We start from the raw sequence: 19,745 nt of genomic DNA on the forward strand, positions 1-19,745 counted from the left end.
AAAGTGATGTTCACTGTTGGCTAGTGAAATCTAATACCATATTGATTTCTGATTTTTTTTTTTGTATTTATTCTCCCCACTTTCCTATTGCCTCTCCCAGAAAGATTTTAGAATTTTTTTCCCCTCTATTATATACTCTGGTATGGATATTTTTCCACCCTTTTGCAGTAGAGAATAGGAGTCTCATGTTTCTCAGATCTGGTAAATTATCTGGTAAAAATTGTATGTTTTTCTGGATGGTAGGTATCTTTGTTCTGGTACTGTCAGCATTTAATATTTTGTTAGAAACATTTTATAATAAAAATTAAATATGTATTTTATAGCTCAGTCTTTCCTGTTCGTTGTGTTGTTTTTCTTCCACAGCACACACTAAAGTATCAGTGATCCTTGAGAATTAATGCTTTAGGCTCTTAAATACTGGTGGAAAATTCAGTACATTATGGTTTTGTGGTCTCTGGGAGTGAACGAAGTGATTGTTGCTTAGGTGCCTGGTACTGGAGTAAGAATCACTATTTCCTTTTAATGCAGACTGTTAATGACATATTCTTTTTTTGGGGGGGGGGTCCGGTCGTGGGGTCTGAACTCTGGGCCTGGGCGCTGTCCCTCAGCTCTTCAGCTCAAGGCTAGCACTCTACCACTTGAGCCACAGCGCCACTTCTGGCTTTTTTCTTTTTTGCTTATGTGGTGCTGAGGAATCGAATCCAGGGCCTCGAGCATGCAAGGCAAGCGCTCTACCATTGAGCCACCTTCCCAGCCCTGTTAATGACATATTCTTAATCCGATTTTACATCCTTTTTTTTTTTTTTTTTTTTTTGTCGGTCTTGGGCCTGAACTCTGGGCCTGGGCACTATCCCTCAGCTCTTCAGCTCAAGGCTAGCACTCTACCACTTGAGCCACAGTACCACTTCTGGCTTTTTCTGCTTATGTGGTGCTGAGGAATCGAACCCAGGGCCTCATGCATGCAAGGCAAGCACTCTACCACTGAGCCACCTTCCCAGCCTTGTTAATGACATATTCTTAATCCGATTTTACATCCTTACCTTTCTTGATTCCTGGTTTTGATTCTTGGCCTTTCAAGAGTTAGGTGATGAATCTATTGGTTCTTTTTTAAATCTCCATATGCAGAACTTGGATCTCTTTATTTGCTTTGTTAAGTTTTCTCATTTTCTCTTTTTCTGTCACTGGTAACTTCCAAATTATATTTTCACTCTGGATCCTCTCAGATCATTAGGCTTGAATATTCTGTTATCTACTTAGTATCTGTTTGCACGCATTACTGCATCTCAGAAGTAGCATGTACAAAATTAGTGGGGTTTTTTTGGTCGGTCCTGAGGCTTGAACCCTGGGCTTGGGCACTCTCCCTCAGCTCTTCAGCTCAAGGCTAGCGCTCTACCACTTGAGCCACAGCGCCACTTCCGGCTTTTTTCTTTTTTTTTTTGCTTATGTAGTGCTGAGGAATCGAACCCAGGGCCTTAGGCATGCAAGGCAAGCGCTCTACCACTGAGCTACCTTCCCAGCCCATCTTTTTATTTTTTAAAAGTTACTGATTAATATATTCACTGTAAAATTTACCGTGAAGACCCCAGAGCATTGTGCATAGTAGTGTTCGGAAGCTTGTAGAAGGCTAGGTACCCATTTTAGGCTTTTTCTGCTATGTAATCCCAAGCATAAAGCAAAACAGGAGGTGGCCTTTTTTTTTCCTTTTCTTTCTTTCTTTCTTTTTCTTTTTTCTTTTTTTTTTTTTTGGCATGGGGTTTGAACTCTGGGCGTGGAAGCTGTCCCTCAGCTCTTCAGCTCAAGGTGAGCGCTCTACCACTTGAGCCTCAGGGCCACTTCCGGATTTCTGGCTTTGAACTGTGATCCTCAAATCTCAGCCTCCTGAGTAACTAGGATTACAGACATGAGCAACTGGCGCCTGGCCTTTTTTTTTTAAAGCTTTTTTTCTTTTTTTTTAGTCCGTTGTGGGGCTTGAACTCTGGGGTTGGGCTCTGTCCTTGCACTCTTCAGCTCAAGGTGAACACTCTACCACATGGGCTGGGAAGGTGGCTCAGTGGTAGAGCGCTTGCCTTGCATGCATGAGGCCCTGAGTTCAATTCCTCAACACCACATAAGCAAAAAGAAAAAAGCTGGAAGTGGCGCAGTGGTTCAAGTGGTAGAGCGCTAGCCTTGAGCTGAAGAGCTGAGGGACAGCGCCCAGGCCCAGAGTTCAAGCCCCACGACCGGACCCAAAAAAAAAAAAAAAAGAGTCTCACGGACTTTCCTGCCTGGGCTGGCTTTGAACCGCGATCCTCAGATCTCAGCCTCCTGAGTAGCTAGGATTACAGGCATGAGCCACAGGCGCCCGGCTCTTAACGCTTTTTTTTATTAGCATATGTTAGTTATATAAGGGGGCATTTCAATGTGCTATGTCCATATATTTATACAAATATATCCTGATCAAACCCACTCCCTCTTTTGCGTATTATCTTACTCTAGTTCTTTTTTTTTTTTTTTGTCAGTTGTGGGGCCTGAACTCTGGGCCTGGGCGCTGTCCCTCAGCTCTTCAGCTCAAGGCTAGCACTCTACCACTTGAGCCACAGCGCCACTTCTGGCTTTTTCTGCTTATGTGGTGCTGAGGAATCGAACCCAAGGCCTCATGCATGCAAGGCAAGCACTCTACCACTGAGCCATCTTCCCAGCCCCCTTACTCTAGTTCTTAGACAGTTTTAACAGATTACATTATTTTCATACATGCAAGTCAATTACTTTGACTACATTTGTCCTTGTTCATTGGCTGTTAGCCCTCTTTCCTCCTGCTAGTACCCACAACCCAAACACTCAGCTCTTAAATTTTGTAAGTTATGAGCTAGGCGCTGGTGGTTCACGCCTGTAATCCTAGCTACTCAGGAGGCTGAGATCTGAGAATGTCAGTTCAAAGCCAGCCTGGGCAGGAAAGTCCGTTGAGATTCTTTATCTCCAATAAACCACCAGAAAAATGAAGTGGCTCAAATGGTAGAGTGCTCGCCTTGAGCGGAAGAGCTAAGGGACAGTACCCAGGCCCAGAGTTCAAGGCCCACAACTGACCCAAAAAAAAAAGTTATTTATTCTTTCCTTGCCCTGTCCACCCTCCTATTTACTCACACTTTTATTTAGATTCCGTATGCCATTTTACACAGTTGTGATGTATTTTGAAATTACTCACCTTCCTATCTTTCTTTTTCCTTCTGTGATTTTTTTTTTCTGGGTCCGGTCATGGGGCCTGAACTCTGGGCCTGGGCACTGTCCCTCAGCTCTTCAGCTCAAGGCTAGCACTCCATCACTTGAGCCACAGCACCACTTCTGGCTTTTTTCCTTTTGCTTATGTGGTGCTGAGGAATCGAACCCAGGGCCTCAGGCATGCAAGGCAAGCACTCTACCACTGAGCCACCTTCCCAGCCCCTTCTGTGATTTTTATCACTCTAAATAGTCCTATAATTAAAATCATGTTCTATGTATGTGTGTATGTGTATGTATATTTATGTATGCATATAACATATATATGTACGTACACATGGGTAAATATTTGTCTTTTAGGTCTAGCTTTCATATATGAGTATAAACGTAATATTTGACTTTGTCAGCTGGACTTATCTCACTGAACAGCATGTTCTCCAGTTCCATCCATTTTTTTTTTTCAGTTCTATTCATTTTTGTGCAAATGTGTTGATATACTTTTCTGTCATTCTTTTGTATCTTTGTATTAAATTGTACTGAGGGATTTCATCATTGTATTTCCCATATACATACATTATATTTTAATGAGAATAATCCCCTCTTCTCTCTCTTATTATTAACAGCTTTAAGTGAGATTTTTTTTTTTTGGATCTGGTCATGGAGCCTGAACTCTGGGCCTGGGCACTGTCCCTCAGCTCTTCAGCTCAAGGCTAGCACTCTACCATTTGAGCCACAGCCACTTCCCGCTTTTTTCTTTTTGCTTATGTGGTGCTGAGGAATCGAACCCAAGGCCTCAGGCATGCAAGGCAAGCGCTCTACCACTGGGCCGCCTTCCCAGCCCAGATTTCTTATTTTTTTAAAATTTTTTGTTGGTCGTGGGGCTTTTGAACTCTGTGCCTGGGCGCTGTCCCTGAGCTCTTCAGCTCAAAACAAGAACTCTGTCGCTTGAGCCACAGTGCTACTTTGGGTTTTCCGGAGGTTAATTGGAGATAAGTCTCACGGACTTACCTGCTGGTTTTGAACCAGGATCCTTAGATCTCAGTCTCCTGAGTAGCTAGGATTACAGGTGTGAGCCACCATCGCTTGGCTTCTTATGCCATTTTTATACATAGGTGCAAGATATTTCAGTACTAGTCATCCTCCATCATTCTCTTTTCCTCTTCCCCTTCCCTCCTAATAATCTCATAGCTTCAATTTACTTCTGTATCTGTGTAAGTATATATGCACATCTATGTATGTGTTTAGATTTGGCAAATGAGTAAAAACTTGTAGTATTTGGCTTTTGAGCTTGGCTTATCTTGCTCTACATGTTCTCCAGCTTCATCTACTTTCTTGTAAATGACATAATTTCATTTTTCTTTATAGATGAGTAATATTCCATTCATTGGTTGTTGAGCATCTCAGCTGATTCCACAATTTGGCTATTGTGATCAGTGCTTCAATAAACATGAGTATGAAGGTATCTTCTTTATATTGATTTAGATTCCTTGGATATATGTCCAGTAGTGGTATAGTGGGGTCATAAGGTCAGTTTTACTTTTAGCTTTTTTCTTTTTTTTTGAACTCAGGGCCTCGGTGCTGTCCCTGAGCTCTTTTGCTTAAGACTGGTACTCTACCATTTTGAGCCTCAGCACAATTTCCAGTTTTCTGGTGGTTAATTGGAGATAAGAGTCTCACAGACTTTCCTGCCTGGGCAGGCTTTATATAGCCATCCTCAGATCTCAGCCTCCTGAATAGCTAGGATTATAGGCATGAGCCACCAGTGTTCGGCTTATTTTAAGCTTTTTGAGGAACCATTTTTCATAGTGACTTTGGGCATGTGTATGCCAGTATCCAAGCTTAAACTCAGAGCCACACCTTCTGCTGATTAATTGAAGTCTTGAGGACTTTTCTGTCTGGCTTGGCTTAAAACCTTGATCCTCAGCCCGGCAGATGGTGGCTCATGCCTGTAATCCTAGCTACTCAGGAGGAGGCTGAGATCTGATGAACACAGTTCAAAGCCAGCCCAGGCAGGAAAGTCTGTCAGACTCTTATCTCCAGTTAACCACCAAAAAACTGAAAGTGGCCCTGTGGCTCAAATGGTAGAGTGCTAGCCTTGAGCTGAAGAGCTGAGGGACAGCACCCAGGCCCAGAGTTGACAAAACAAAACAAAACCTTGATTCTCCTATCTGAGCCCCTGAATAAGTAGGACTGTAGATGTGAAATGCAGGTTCCTGGCTTGAACTGTTGCCTTTTAAGGTAACCAGCTATGTCTCTCTTCTCCTACTCTTCTTTTGTCAGTCTTATTAAAGCATTGTCAGAGAACTGGTATGCATGATTTGGATTTGGTTGAAACTTCTTTTCTGACTTAATATATGGTGTTTTAAAATGTTCAAAGTAAGACCTGACAGGATTAATTTTTATTTTATTTATTTTTGTGTGTGTGTGCTAGTCCTAGAGCTTGAACTCAAGGCCTAGGCACTGTCCCTGATCTTTTATGCTTAAGTCTAGCACTCTCATCCAACAGCTCCACTTCTGGTTTTTTTTGGTGGTTGATAAGAGCCCCAGTGGACATTTCCTACCCAGGTTGGCTTCAAGTTGTGATCCTCAGATTTCAGCCTCCTGAATAGCTAGGACTACAGGCACCAGCCACTAGCATTAGCTTAGAAAAAGTTTAAAGTTAATACTTACATTGAGATATTACCAATTTCTTGGTTTGCCATTACTTCTTTATCCCATCCCTTTCTTTTCTGTTGAATTCTCATACTGATGAATGTCACAGATTCTTTCTAGTTACCATCTACTTAACAAACTACCTTGTATATCTTAAGGCCTCTATTATGCTCTTGTTCTTTTTTTTTTTTTTTGTCAGTCGTGGGGCTTGAACTCTGGGCCTGGGCGCTGTCCCTCAGCTCTTCAGCTCAAGGCGAGCGCTCTACCACTTGAGCTACAGTGCCACTTCCGGTTTTCTGGCGGTTTATTGGAGATAGGAGTCTCACGGTGTCTCCTGCCCGGGCTGGCTTTGAACCGCCATCCTCAGATCTCAGCCTCCTGAGTAGCTAGGATTACAGGCGTGAGCCACCAGCGCCCGGCTATGCTCTTGTTCTTGATGTTATTTTTTGCTGTGACTACATGTCTGTGTAGTGATTTATAATTGTTTCATTCTCTCTAAGGAAAATACAATTTTCTTTCTGGCATGTATTTTTGAGAAATTCACAATCTACTTGTTACTTTATAGTAACTTCTTCTTGGTTGCTTTAATAATTTTGTCTTTATTTAGATTTTGTTATAGTATCTTTGAGTAAGTTACTCTACAATCTGAAGACTCATACCTTCGATTTTCGCTGCCATCTTTCTTGCTTTCTCTTTTGACCTTTAGGTTTCCATTTTCATCTGTCTTCCATCTTTACCTTTCTTTCTTTGCATTTGTGTTGTATTCTGTGACACTGCAGAGCAGTAGTACAGTTTACTTTTCAAGTTTGAGCATCTGGCTGTCACTTTCTTATTTCTACATTTTCTGATTCTTTTTGAAAATTTCCTATTTCTTTTTTTACTTTTTTTTTTCTCCCTTTCAGTATTGGAGATTGAACCAGGGCTTTGTATATGCTAGGCAAGCACAATATCACTTGAGTCATGTGTTGTGTTCTTATTTCTATTTCTGTACATCTTTCAAATAGTCATTGAAGAACCTCTTTAGGGCTGGGAATGTAACTTAGTGGTAGAGTGTTTGCCTAGTATGCATGAAGCATACTAGGTTTTTATTCCTCAGTACCACTTAAACAGAAAAAGCTGGAAGTAGCACTGTGGCTTAAAGTGGTAGAGTGCTAGCTTTGAGCAAAAGAAGCTCGTGGCCAGTGCCCAGGCCCTGAGTTCAAGTCCCAGGCCTGGCAGGAAAAAAAAAGAACCTCTTTATTGTTATGTTGTATCTAGCTAGATCTCAAGTTTGAAGTTTGTTTGTTGTGACTGTTGATAACCCCTCCTGCTTCTACTTTGGTGGTTCCTTTCATAATATAGTTTGAAATTTTGGTTTTTATATGTATTATCTATGGGGCTTGTTTTCATTTTTATTTATTTATTTAGGTTGGTTGTGGGGCTTGAACTCTGGGTCTGGGGGCTGTCCCTGAGCTCTTCAGCTCAAGACTAGCTCTCTACCACTTGAGCCACAGTGCCACTTCTGGTTTTCTGGTGGTTAATTGGAGATAAGAGTCTCATAGACTTTCCTGCGGGGCTGGCTTTGAACCTTGATCCTCAGATTTCAGCCTCCTGAGTAGCTAGGATTACAGTTGTGAATCACTGGCGCCCAGTCCTCTTATTGATTGATTGATTGATTGATTATTAGTCGTGGGGCCTGAACTCTGGGCCTGGGAGCTGTCCCTCAGCTCTTCAAGGCACTAGCTCTACCACTTGAGCCATAGCACCACTTCCCACTTTTTCTGCTTATGTAGTGCTGAGGAATTGAACCCAGGGCCTCATGAATGCAAGGTAAGCATTCTACCACTGAGCCACCTTCCCAGCCCTCATTTTTATTTTTAAATAAGAGTGAAATTGTGTTTTCCACTTGGAAAGTGGTTTAAGTTTTAGCTTAAAGACTAATTTCTTGGTATGGAGTTCTTGGACCACTTGGGTAAAATGGTCTGTTCTTGTGTTTCCCTCCCTCACTATCTTCCTCCCTTTCTTCCTTCTCTTTGTCTGAGACTCAAACTCTCGATGCTTTTGCTCATTGATTGGTGCTCTAACCTGAGCCATACTTCCAACCCAATGATTTTAGAACTCTTACCTATGATAAAGAATTTTGCAGTTTTCAGAGATGATTAACTCTGGCTTTTTGGGGGAGGGGGGTAGGGTTTCCTTAAGTCATGGGGCTTGAATGTAGGGCCTTAGTGCTGTCCCTGAGCTTTTTTGCTCAAGACTAGTACTCTACCACTTTGAGCCACAGCACCACTTTAGGTTTTCATATGGTTGATTGGAGAGAAAGAGTCTCACTGGCTCTCCTGCCCAGACTGGCTTCAAACCATGATCCCCAGCTCTCAGCCTCCTGAGTAGCTAGGATTACAGGTGAGAGCCACTGGCACCTGGCTTGACTCTGGCTTTTGACAAACAGTACTTTGCTATGTGTTTGAGGTTGGAGTCCATTTTATTCCCGTGTGTGTCTGTGTGTTCTCATTTTATGCATTTAAATATACATTTCAGTTATTATCTCAAACTCTGAGCAGGGGTAAAAAACCTTCCCAATGCTTGGGTACTCTGTCTCACTTTGGTAACACTTGGAGTTACTTGGCTTTAAATAGCATTAGGGAATTTCCCTTTCTTGCTTTTAGGCTTCTGTTTGTGCTTTTTTGTTGTTGATCTCGGGGCTTGAACTCTGCCCCTGGGCCCTGTCCCTGAGCTCTTCAGTTCAAGGTGAGTGCTCTACCTCTTGGGTCACAGTGCCACTTTCATTTTTTTGGTGATTAATTGGAGATAAGAGTTTCTTGGATTTTCCTGGGCTGGCTTTGAACCGCGATCCTCAGATTTCAGCCTCTTCCTGAGTTGCTAGGATTATAGGCATGAGCCACCGGTGCCCGGCTTTGTGCTGTATTTTGCACTTTTTTTTTTTCTTTATTGAGGTTGGAGGTTTATGCTTCTGAGTGAGACCTGTCTGCTGTGTTTAGTGGAAGACCTATGACACATTTGCTCAGTTATTGTTATAAGTTGTAAGACATGAAGTTCTTTGTAACTTACTAAGACATAAAAGTTTGAGTTCTATCAGTTAAGTGCCATGAGTAAAATTATTTAATCTTGTGTTTAAAGCAGTGTGCTAGGCTTCAAGTTGTATCAGCTGAGGATACTAATGGATCCTTTGTAGTTTGATCATGATGCTGTCCAGTGGCTTGTACACAGTTCTCATCAGCAGTCCTTATGAGAAAGGAGCTTTGAAAATCACTAGTGTGATCCACCTTTGTTTCTAGAGAAATTTGGGTTTATCTTGGGATGGAGAGAAAAAGTCCTCATCTTTTTTTTTTTTCCGGTCGGTCATGGGGCTTGAACTCTGAGCCAGAGCACTGTCCCTGTGCTCTTCATCTCAAGGCTAACGCCCTACCACTTGAGCCACAGCGCCACTTCCAGTTTTCTAGTGGTTTATTGGAGATAAGACTCTCATGGACTTTCCTGCCTGGGCTGGTTTGAACCATGATCCTCAGATCTCATCCTCCTGAGTAGCTAGTATTACAGGTGTGAGCCACTGGCGCCTGGCTCATCTTTTCTTATAATAACCTAATAACCCTTAGCTATTTCAGCTGAATGGGCAGATGGCCATCTATGCCTTTAATTCTAGAGTGGCAGGTCTGCATAGTGAGTAGGGTATTTTCACTCAAGATTCCATTGGTATTTCAGATTTATTCTTTTTTCACTTAATTTCTTCTCACTGCCCTCACAAGTTAGCCCTCCTTTTGTGTTTACTGCAATTTTTTTTCTATTTTTTTTTCCTTTTCCTTTCCCCTTTCCCTTTCCATTTCTTGGAACACAGGGTCTTTTGTATAGGCCTGTTATACCTCAAACTCATAATTAGTCCACACTGACCCAAATTCATGATCTTGCTGCCTTAGCCTCCTGAATGCCACCTTGGCACTGTCTTCTTTCTTTCTTTCCTTTTTTCTTTCTTCCTTTCCTTCTTTCTTTCTTCCTTCTTCCATCTTCTTTCCTGTTCCTCCCGCTGCTTCTTCTTCTTCTTCTTCTTTCTTTTTTTTTTTTTTTGCTGGTCCTGGGCACTGTCCCTGGCCTCTTTGTGCTCAAGGCTAGCACTCTACCACTTGAGCCAAAGCTCTACTTCTGGCTTTTCCTGAGTAGTTTATTCGAGACAAGAGTCTCATGGACTTTTCTTCCTGGACTGGCTTCTGACTGTGATCCTCAGATTGCAGCCTCTTGAGTAGTTAGGATTATAGGTGTGAGCCAGTTGCAGCACCTCCTGGCATTATATTCTTTTTCTATGTATGCCATAAACTATTTCTCAGTAACCCTGAGTTTTTACTGACTTTTTTTCTTCTTATATACAAGCTAAATAAGCACTACTTTCTCATAATTTATTAGCTCTCTGCCACTATAACAGGATCTGGGATAATATACAAAGAGGAAAGTTTTATTTTGTCTCACATTTCTAAATATTCTGGTCCAGCACTGTTTGGTGAAGCACACACAGCTGAAATGTGGCAGAAGAAAAATGCTCATCTCACAGCGTGGGTACAAAAGAAGAAACTTGAGGTCTCACAGTGGCTTGAACTGAAACTTCATTAGACACCCCCCCCCCCCCCCGACTTTTTTTTGTCAGTTGTGGGGCTTGAACTCTTGGCCTGGGCGCTGTCCCTGAGCTCTTCAGCTCAAGGCTAGCACTCTACCACTTGAGCCACAGCGCCACTTCTGGTTTTCTGGTGGTTTATTGGAGATACAAGTCTCATGAATTTCCCCCAGGCTGGCTTTGAACTACTTGATCATCAGATCTCAACCTCCTGAGTAGTTAGGACTACAGGTGTGAGCCTCTGGTGCCTGGCTTCTAGACCCCACTTCTTTTTTTTTTTTTTTTGGGTCCGGTCGTGGGGCCTGAACTCTGAGCCTGGGTGCTGTCCTTCAGCTCTTCAGCTCAAGGCTAGCACTCTACCACTTGAGCCACAGCGCCACTTCTGGCTTTTTTTCCTTTTGCTTATGTGGTGCTGGGGAATGGAACCCAGAGCCTCATGCATGCAAGGCAAGCGCTCTACCACTGAGCCACCTTCCCAGCCCCCTAGACCCCACTTCTTTTATCCACTTCTTAGTAGCATAAATAGGCACACATCTCCCTAACACAGGCGATTTGGGTCCCTTTAAAGTCTTAAACTACAGTAAGAGCTGGGCACTGGTGGCTCACACCTGTAATCTTAGCTACTCAGGAGGCTGAGATCTGAGGATTGCTGTTCAAAGCTAACCCAGGCAGGAAAGTCTTTGAGACTCTTTCAATAAACTATTCAGAAAAAGTTGGAAGTAATGCTTTGGCTCAAGTGGTAGTACACTAACCTTGAGCACAAAGAAACTCAAGGACAGTGCTCAGGCCCTGAGTTCAAGCCCAGGACTGGCCAAAAAAATAAAATGAATTACAGTAAGTAGCAATCTCAGGGTGTTAGATTCCAGATCAAAATATCTTGTTATCTCTGTATCTTTCGTGTACTGGGGCTTGAACTCAGGTCCTCATACTTTCTTGTTGTGGTGGGACTTAAACTCAGGCTGTGGATATTGTCCTGAGCTTTTCTGCTTAAGGCTAGTCTTCTACCACTGTGAGCCACAGCTCCACTTCCAGTTTTCTGATGGTTAATTAGAGCTAAGAGTCTCACAGACTTTCTTCCCTGGGTTGACTTTAAACCTCGATCCTGGATTTCAGCCTCCAGAGTAGCTAGGATTACAGGCGTCAGCCACTGGAGCTTGTCTAACATCCCCTCCCCTCCCCTCCCCCCCCCCCCCCCCCCCCCCCCCCCCCCGGGATTGAACTCAGGGCCTGAGCACTGTCCTTGAGCCTCTTTGGGCTTTTTCTGTTTATGTAGTACTGAGAAAGTGAATGAACCCAGGGCTTCGTGCATGCTAGGCAAGCACTTCACTAAGCCACATTCCCAGTCCAAATGTCACTTTCTTGATGACACACAAATACATGTTAATTGACAAAATCAAAGGCAAGTAAAATATTTGTAACTCAACACTTTACTACAGTTATGGCTAGCACCTTTGTACCTTTTTTCTGTATGAACACATTAACACAATGGAAAGGTGGCTCATTGGTAGTGCTTGCCTTGCAGGCATGAGGACCTGGGTTCGATTCCTCGGTACCACATAAACAGAAAAAGCCAGAAGTGGCACTATGGCTCAAGTGGTAGAGTGCTTGCCTTGTATGCCTGAGGCTCTGGGTTCGATTCCTCAGCACCACATAAGCAAAAAGAAAAAAACTGGAAGTAGCGCTGTGGCTCAAGTGGTAGAGTGCTAGCCTTGAGCTGAAGAGCTGAGGGACAGCACCCATGCCCAGAGTTCAGGCCCCACGACCAGACCCCCCCAAAAAAAAGAGAGGAAAAGAAAGAACATAAATGTAAATTTAACTAGCTCTACCAAAAGTACTTCTGTCATTAAATACTCTGCAACTTTATTTCAGTCAGTTTTATGTGCCTAGTTATCTTAGTTTTAGAATGTTTTATTATGGGAATATAATATGAGAAAATATTCAGTACCCATAATCTGAAATCCAAAATAATAAAAAATACACAACTTTTTTTTGTTGTTGTTGGTCATGGGGCTTGAACTCTGGGCCTGGGCGCAGTCCCTCAGCTCTTCAGCTCAAGGCTAGCGCTCTACCACTTGAGCTATAGCTCCACTTCCAGTTTTCTGGTGGTTTATTGGAGATAGGAGTCTCACGGTCTTTCCTGCCCAGGCTGGCTTTGAATCATGATCCTCAGATTTCAGCCTCCCGAGTAGCTAGGATTACAGGCGTGAGCCACCAGCGCCCCGCTTTAAAAAATACACAACTTTTTAAAGTGCTAATGTGATCAGGTATGGATCTCAAGTGAGGGGTTGCAGTAAAAAACATAATTGCCTAAAATAGTGCATGAATTACCTTTGCACTACATGTGTAAGTATAACTGGAAACATAAAAATGAATTTCATGTGGTTAGAAATGGGTCCCAAACCTGAAACACATCTCATTATGTTGTTTTTAGAGTTTTGGTTGCAGTGTGCTCTCCACTGTCATTGTGTGAACTCTGGATACCATTTTCACTATCACTAGCAATGTTTATATGATTTTTCCATGTTCTTTATAGAATTGGCCTTTTGGGTTTGCATTGTATAGACCTTCTTTATTAACTGTAGTTTGCCTGTGAGAATCGGAGATTAAATTTGTTTCATTATTTTAAGAATGTGGCAACCAATAAGTGTAATTTAAAAAAAATAATAAAATATCCTTAGGTTCTCAGTTCTGAGAAATGTTTATGGCCAATAGGGAAAAGAGGTAAGATCTAAAAAGGTGTTTTCAACTGGGTACTGGTGACTCACACACACCTGAATTCTTAGCTACTCAGGAAGCTGATATCTGGGGATCGTGGTTCAAAGCCAGCCCACGCTGAGACTTATCTCCAGTTAACCACCCAAAAACTGAAAAAGTGGAGCTGTGGCTTAAAGTGGTATAGTTTTTAACCTTGAGCAAAAAAGCTCAGGGACAGGACCCAGGCCCTGAGTTCAAACTCCATGACTGGCAAAAAAATAAAAATAAAAAACTGTTTGGTTTTTGTTTGTTTGTTTTGTTTTTATCAGTTGTGGGGCTTGAATTTGGCCTAGCCACTGTCCCTGAACTCTTTTTGCTCTAGGCTAACACTCTACCACTTGGAGCCTTAGCACCACTTCTGGTTTTCTGTTGGTTAATTGGAGAGAAGAGTCTCTGGAGAGAAGAAGCCCTGGCTGTCTTCAAACTGCAGTTCTCAGATCTCAGCCTTCTGAGTAGTTAGGATTATAGGCATGAGCCACCAGCGTACCGCTATTTTTTTTTTTTTAACTAAGAATTTTTCTGGCTTAAAATCAATGAAAATAAATCAATGAAAACTTGAATGTAGTAAGTCTTGGGGCCTATGAAATTGGGGCCTAAGTTGTTGTGGGTTCCAATTTTAAGTTTATTGTGTATTTTTTTTCCTAAGGTACAGCCACTATTTAAACCTAACTTTCTATGCATACTTCATTCAAAGTTGATATTCTCCCCTGTACCTTACCTTAACTTTTTTCCTCTCTCTAGCTTCTAATACTTACATTTCTTCCTCAATTTTTACTTTTTATTTGGTTTTTATTTTGTGTTGGGTATGGAACCCAGATTCTCATGTGTACTAGGCTAACACTGTGATGAGATACCTCCCTTACCCACCTTTGTAAGTTTGATGCAACTCAACGTGTTCCTTAGGAACAAGTGGATTAAATTTTGAGACCATAGAGCCCACTTACTGCTAGATAAAATGTTTGGTAGACTCTCCTCTGCACTTTAGTTTGTTGTCACTGAGTTTGGAGCCCATCAATATTTTTCATTAGACTTGTATCATAGTCCAATTTCTCTTCCTGCTTCCAGACTTCACGGGTTGCTGGAACCAAATTCTTTAACCAAATATAAGTCCAAAATTTCAAGTTAAGATTATTTATTTATGTATACTAGGGCTTGGACTCAGGACCAGAGTGCTTTACCCAAGCCTCCAGTTCTGGCTTTTAACTGGTTAATTGGAGACGAGTCTGATTTGTCGGTCTCGGCTGGCTTGTGAACCTCCATCCTCAGATCTCAACCATGTAGGCTTTTTTTTTTTGGTCAGTCATGGGGCTTGAACTCTGGGCCTAGGCTCTGTCCCTGAGCTCTTCTGCTCAAGGCTAGCGGTCTACCACTTGAGCCACAGTGTCACTTCTGGTTTTCTGGTGGTTAATTGGAGGTAAGAGTCTCACGGACTTTCCTGCCCAGGCTGGCTTTGAACCTCGATCCTCAGATTTCAGCCTCCTGAGTAGCTAGGATTATAGGTGTGAGCCACTGGCGCCCAGCAGCCATAGGCTTTAATATCCTTTTGATGTTAACTCCAGAAAAAGAAAAACTCCTTCCTACAGCAACTCATAGTCTGCTCTCTTGTTATCTCTAGCCTTCTACATATTTAGTTTTTCAAGCCTCTGCTAAAGTCTTCTTCCCTGAATTTGGCATATAAATATAAATATTTATTTATTTATTTACATTTGTTAGTCTTACCACTTAAGAACTTCCCATAGTCTTTCCCGTAGTCAGTCCATCTGCCTCTTAGCTATAGTTTCTTTTAAAATTCAGCTTAAGCATCTTATCTCCTTGGAAGTTATGCCTTCCTGATCCTCATTTATGGTCTGTACCCATGTTTTCTCTAACTCAGTAAGTTAGAGGAGTACCTTCTGTTTCTCCTGTGCTGTATCTGTTCTCTGCGTACGTGTCTCTGCCCTTTGTATTGTAATCCATTTGATTTTTCTCTCTCTAAGTCCTTGAGAATAGAGCTATGATTCCCACTAAGGTCCTTATTCCTCTCTTCAGGAACTAGCATCATAGAGCTCCTAGATGCCCTATAAGTGTTTAATAAATGATTGAAAATGAAAATATAAAGCTAAGTGTCATGGTGCACACCTGTACTCCCAGCACTTGGGAGGCTGAGACAGAGGATTGGAAGTTCTAGGTCAGCCTGGGTGGGCCAGATAGACTCTGTCTCAATTAAAACAAAAATACAATAATAACAAAAACCTAACTTTCATAATGCTGTATTTAGAAAAAGAATTTTCTGAGAAAAAGCTGAGATACAAAAGGATAGGGGCATATCAATGTTTTAAATCTCAGGTTTGGAGTGTGGCACTTGGCTAGGATGATTTGAGAGGTCGCTGGGCTTAATCCTTAGTACCAAAAAACAAAAAAATACAGCTGGGCGCCAGTGGCTCACACCTGTAATCCTAGCTACTCAGGAGGCAGAGATCTGAGGATCTCGGTTCAAAGCCAGCCTGGGCAGGAAGTCTGTGAGACGCTTATCTCCAATAAACCACTAGAAAACAGGAAGTGGCGCTGTGGCTCAAGCGGTAGAGCTCTCACCTTGAGCTGAAGAGCTGAGGGACAGCCCCTAAGCCCAGAGTTCAAGCCCCACGACCGACAAAAAAAAAAAATCCTAAGTCCATTGTCTCTAAAAGCATACAGGTTTAGGAATGACTTTTGTACTTGTAGGATTTGTAGGGTTTTATTCACCTGAATTATAACTTTCTGTCACAGAAGGATGCCCTGCAGTGGTCTCGTAATCCTGCTGCAGTGGATGGAGAAGAGCCAGAGGACTCAGCTGATGTGGAGAGCTGTGGGTCTAATGAAGCCAGCACTGTGAGTGGTGAAAATGATGGTAAGCGAACTTCCTAAGATGGGGGAAGAGCCCCATATACAGTTTCCAGGGACTAAAGCTTCGTTTTTTACTTCCAGTATCTCTTGATGAAACATCGTCAAATGCATCCTGTTCTGCAGAGTCTCACAGTCGACCCCTTTCCAATCCCAGAGACAGCTGTAGAGCTTCATCACAGGTAGGCAAGAAAGTTGATAACCATACCTCTAGGATGAACAAGGACAGGCACAAGAGAATCATTCCTCTTTCAGCAGAAGTCATGGACATGTTTGAAGAGTGGAGAAAACAAATTTGGTTTCACCTCTTAGTAACATTTAAAAATGGATAATTCTGCCCATTCCTTTAACACACTAAGGGAGATGCCCAATACATGTGCCTACACATGGTGTGTGAGAGCATGAGTCAGAGATGAGTAGTCTCAACAATAGCTCTGTTACTTTCTAGCACTTACCAGCACAATGGCAATAACAAAGCTGTGGTTCATGCCTATAATCTAGGCTACTCAAGAAATCAGGTGGATCATGCTTTGAGGCCAACGAGGGAAAAGGTTCCCAAGACCTCATCTCAACCAATAAAAAAGCCAGGTGCAGTGGTGCACATCTGTCATTTCAGCTTTATGGGAAGTATAAATAGGATTGCTATCTAGGCTGGAATGGACAAAAAACTGAAACCCTATTTTTAAAAGGGGACTGAGTGGCCAGGCACTGGTGGCTCATACCTGTAATCCTAGCAACTCAGGAGGCCCACCAAGCCAGGCAGAAAAGTCCATGACAGCCAGGCACTAGTGGCTCACACCTGTAATCTTAGCTACTGAGGAGGCTGAGATCTGAGGATTGCACAGTTCAAAGCCAGCCCGGGTAGGAAAGTCTATGAGATTCTTATCTTTCATTAACCACCAGAAAATTGGAAGTGGGGTTGTGGCCCAAGTGGTAGAGCACTGGCCTTGAGCTGAAGAGCTGAGGGACAGCGCCCAGGCCCAGAGTTCAAGCCCCCTGACCAACCAAAAAATAAAAGTCCATGAGACTTTTTATCTCTAGTTAACTACAAAAAGCTAGAAGAGGAGCTGTGGCTCAAGCCTTGAGCATGAACGCTCAAGGAAGGTGCCCAGGCGTGAACTTCAGGACCAGTACTAAAAAAAAAGAGGGGGGATGGAGGGAGGGGCATGGGCTGACTCAACTGGTAGAATGTCTGCCCATGAAAGAGTACAAGGCCCAGTACCACGTAAAGGAAAAATAAGTTGATAACAATATCATACATTATTTTCAGCTGAGAGTGATTTTTTTGTTGTTGTTGTTGGTTGTGGGGCCTGAACTTTGGGCCTGGGCACTGTCCCTCAGCTCTTCAAGGCTAGTACTCTATCACTTGAACCACAGCGCCACTTTTTCTGCTTACGTGTTGCTAAGGAATCGAACCCATGGCCTAATGCATGCAAGGCAAGCACTCTACCACTGAGCCCCTTCCTAGACTCTGAAGTTGATGTTTGATCATTGCTTTTGTCAACATTTTCTCTTAGAACTATCTGCACATGAACTTTTACGAGAGAAGTTAAACGTAGGATCAAGAAGGTTGGCACTTGTGGTACAGCAATGACTCCATCTTGTTTTTAAATCCACTCTTTAACACAGGTAAACAAACAAAAGAAAAAGACAGGGGTGATGTTACCTCGAGTTGTCCTGACTCCTCTGAAGGTAAACGGGGCCCACGTGGAATCTGCATCAGGTGTGTATAGACTTGTGACTGTGGTGCTTTTTCCTCAGGTCCTGGGAGCCAAACTTCCCTCTGTCAGTAGTCTAACCCACTGTTGGGTGTGGGCCAGAGACCTAACTTATCTGGTAAGCGGAGGTAGCACACTATGGTGGTGAGGCCTGCTGAAGGATCTCATGCTGGTCTCTGCCATGTGTCCTTTTCTTGCCTCCCAGGGTGGTCATAGCAATTGATGGAGGATTGTGCCAGTGCTTTGTAAAAGGTATAGTGCTGTGCAAATGAAGATGCTGGTTTGGCATTCTTAAGGTCACATTTTAAAGCCAGACCATGTGGTAATGATTTCTACCAGCCCAAGACTGGGAGCTGGACACCTCAGTACTGGTGGCAGCATGTCAGGGAGAGCTGGGAGAAGTATGTTTGTCTTGAGAGCCTGTGTTCGGCGTGTGATGCTTTTGACAGTGGAATGCTCTGCCTTCAGGGTTCTCGGGGCGCCACGCCGATGGTGAGAGTGGCAGCCCATCCAGCAGCAGCAGTGGCTCTATGGCCCTGGCCAGTGCTGCCATTCGTGGCCAGGCCGAGGTCGCCAGGGACCCTGCCCCGCTCCTGAGAGGCTTCCGGAAGCCGGCCTCAGGTGAGTGGCTTGGCACTCATTTCTCTGCTTATAAAGAGGGTTTCCTTCAGGCCCAGTAAGGAGATGATGTCTTCTACTTCAGTTCCCTTTCCAGTTTGGTTTCATTTCTTGGACGACCTTCTGTGTTTGCTTTGTTTTACCTTGGATTTTGATTATTTCATGCATAGACTGGATGAGCTGTTTGTGGGCAGAGTTGGTGCCATGATGCTCTTTGTCTATCCCTTTAGGGCATGCCTCAGTGTTTGAATCAGTGAAATTTGCCTCTCGGCTTTTTTGTGAAGGAGTCTCACATCTGTTTTTTGTGTTTTCCCCCTCTTTGGTACCATCCTCTAGATGACTTCCTTTTTACAATCTAGTCAGTGTGAAGAGTGGAAGCATGTGTTGAAGTTTGGGAATGCAAACAGGAGTGCTGCATTGTGCTCCTTCCCTCCGGGGATAACTGGGGTTATTCCCAGTGCTTATGCGCTGTTTGTCGTCAAGATTTATTTCTTAAGACACAGTGTGTTAGAATTTATGTAGATAGGCCACAAGAAACCATTAAGGCTAGCTTTGGATTCTAAAAATTAGAATAAACCATTGTCTAAATGGGAAATAGTTTGGTTTTTCCAATTCAAACAATGCTCAATCTAGTCTCAGAGGTCTCTTCCTAGTGACCCTTCCCCCCCCTCCCCCACCGCAATAAAAATCTGGTTTGGAAAAAAAAAAATCTGGTCTGAACCATTCAGCAGTTGGCATTGAGTAGCCCTTAGGACATTTCTTCCTGGTGATCATAGCTTACTCATAAAGGGCTTAGGTAGGTTTTCTGGAGTATACCAGCTAAGTTTCCTTTTTGACAGCTTCCAGTTGGGCTTTGTAGAGCCTGTTCTGCAACCTGTCAGACCCTACCCATCCCTGCTTGTGATAAAGCATAGTACAGAGTGTTGTCCAAGGGTACTGGGTGTACTGGGTGTGATGGCAGCAATAGTAACTTGAAAACAGACATAGAAGTTGGGACTATCTGGACAATTGAGCAGATTGTGTGCAAAATAGAGCTCTGGGTAAGTTTGAATGCTATCACTACAGTTTTCCTACTAGTTGACATTTGCTTTAAGAAGCTGAAAATGTATATCTTCTTGTTGCTTAAAACAACAACAACAACAACCCACAGGTCAAATGAAGCGCAACAGAGGTGAAGAGATAGATTTTGAGACGCCTGGGTCCATTCTTGTCAATACCAACCTCCGTGCCCTGATAAACTCCAGGACCTTCCATGCTCTGCCATCACACTTCCAGCAGCAGCTTCTTTTCCTGCTACCTGAGGTGGACAGACAGGTGCGAGTGCAGAGTTCCTCTGGCCTCTGTCTAGGCGGGCT

The 19,745-nt window shown here is 43.1% G+C and overlaps 1 protein-coding gene across 3 annotated transcripts in view; it reads left to right on the top strand.

The window, feature by feature from the left end:
- Asxl1 (ASXL transcriptional regulator 1) overlaps positions 1-19,745 on the top strand; it is a 58,955-nt gene that overhangs the window by 29,016 nt on the left and 10,194 nt on the right. For 2 of the 3 annotated variants that reach the window (XM_042694402.1, XM_042694403.1), the window contains 5 exons: positions 15,941-16,061; positions 16,139-16,236; positions 17,684-17,777; positions 18,241-18,393; positions 19,541-19,704. In XM_042694402.1, coding sequence (XP_042550336.1) covers positions 15,941-16,061; positions 16,139-16,236; positions 17,684-17,777; positions 18,241-18,393; positions 19,541-19,704 — 630 coding nt within the window. Of the gene's footprint in view, positions 1-4,579; positions 4,652-15,940; positions 16,062-16,138; positions 16,237-17,683; positions 17,778-18,240; positions 18,394-19,540; positions 19,705-19,745 lie in introns of those variants that run through there. The other variant, XM_042694404.1, reaches the window with a different exon arrangement.

Source organism: Dipodomys spectabilis, unplaced genomic scaffold (genome assembly GCF_019054845.1).
Source record: "Dipodomys spectabilis isolate Male_0828 unplaced genomic scaffold, ASM1905484v1 ptg000175l, whole genome shotgun sequence".
Classification (NCBI taxonomy): domain Eukaryota; kingdom Metazoa; phylum Chordata; class Mammalia; order Rodentia; family Heteromyidae; genus Dipodomys; species Dipodomys spectabilis.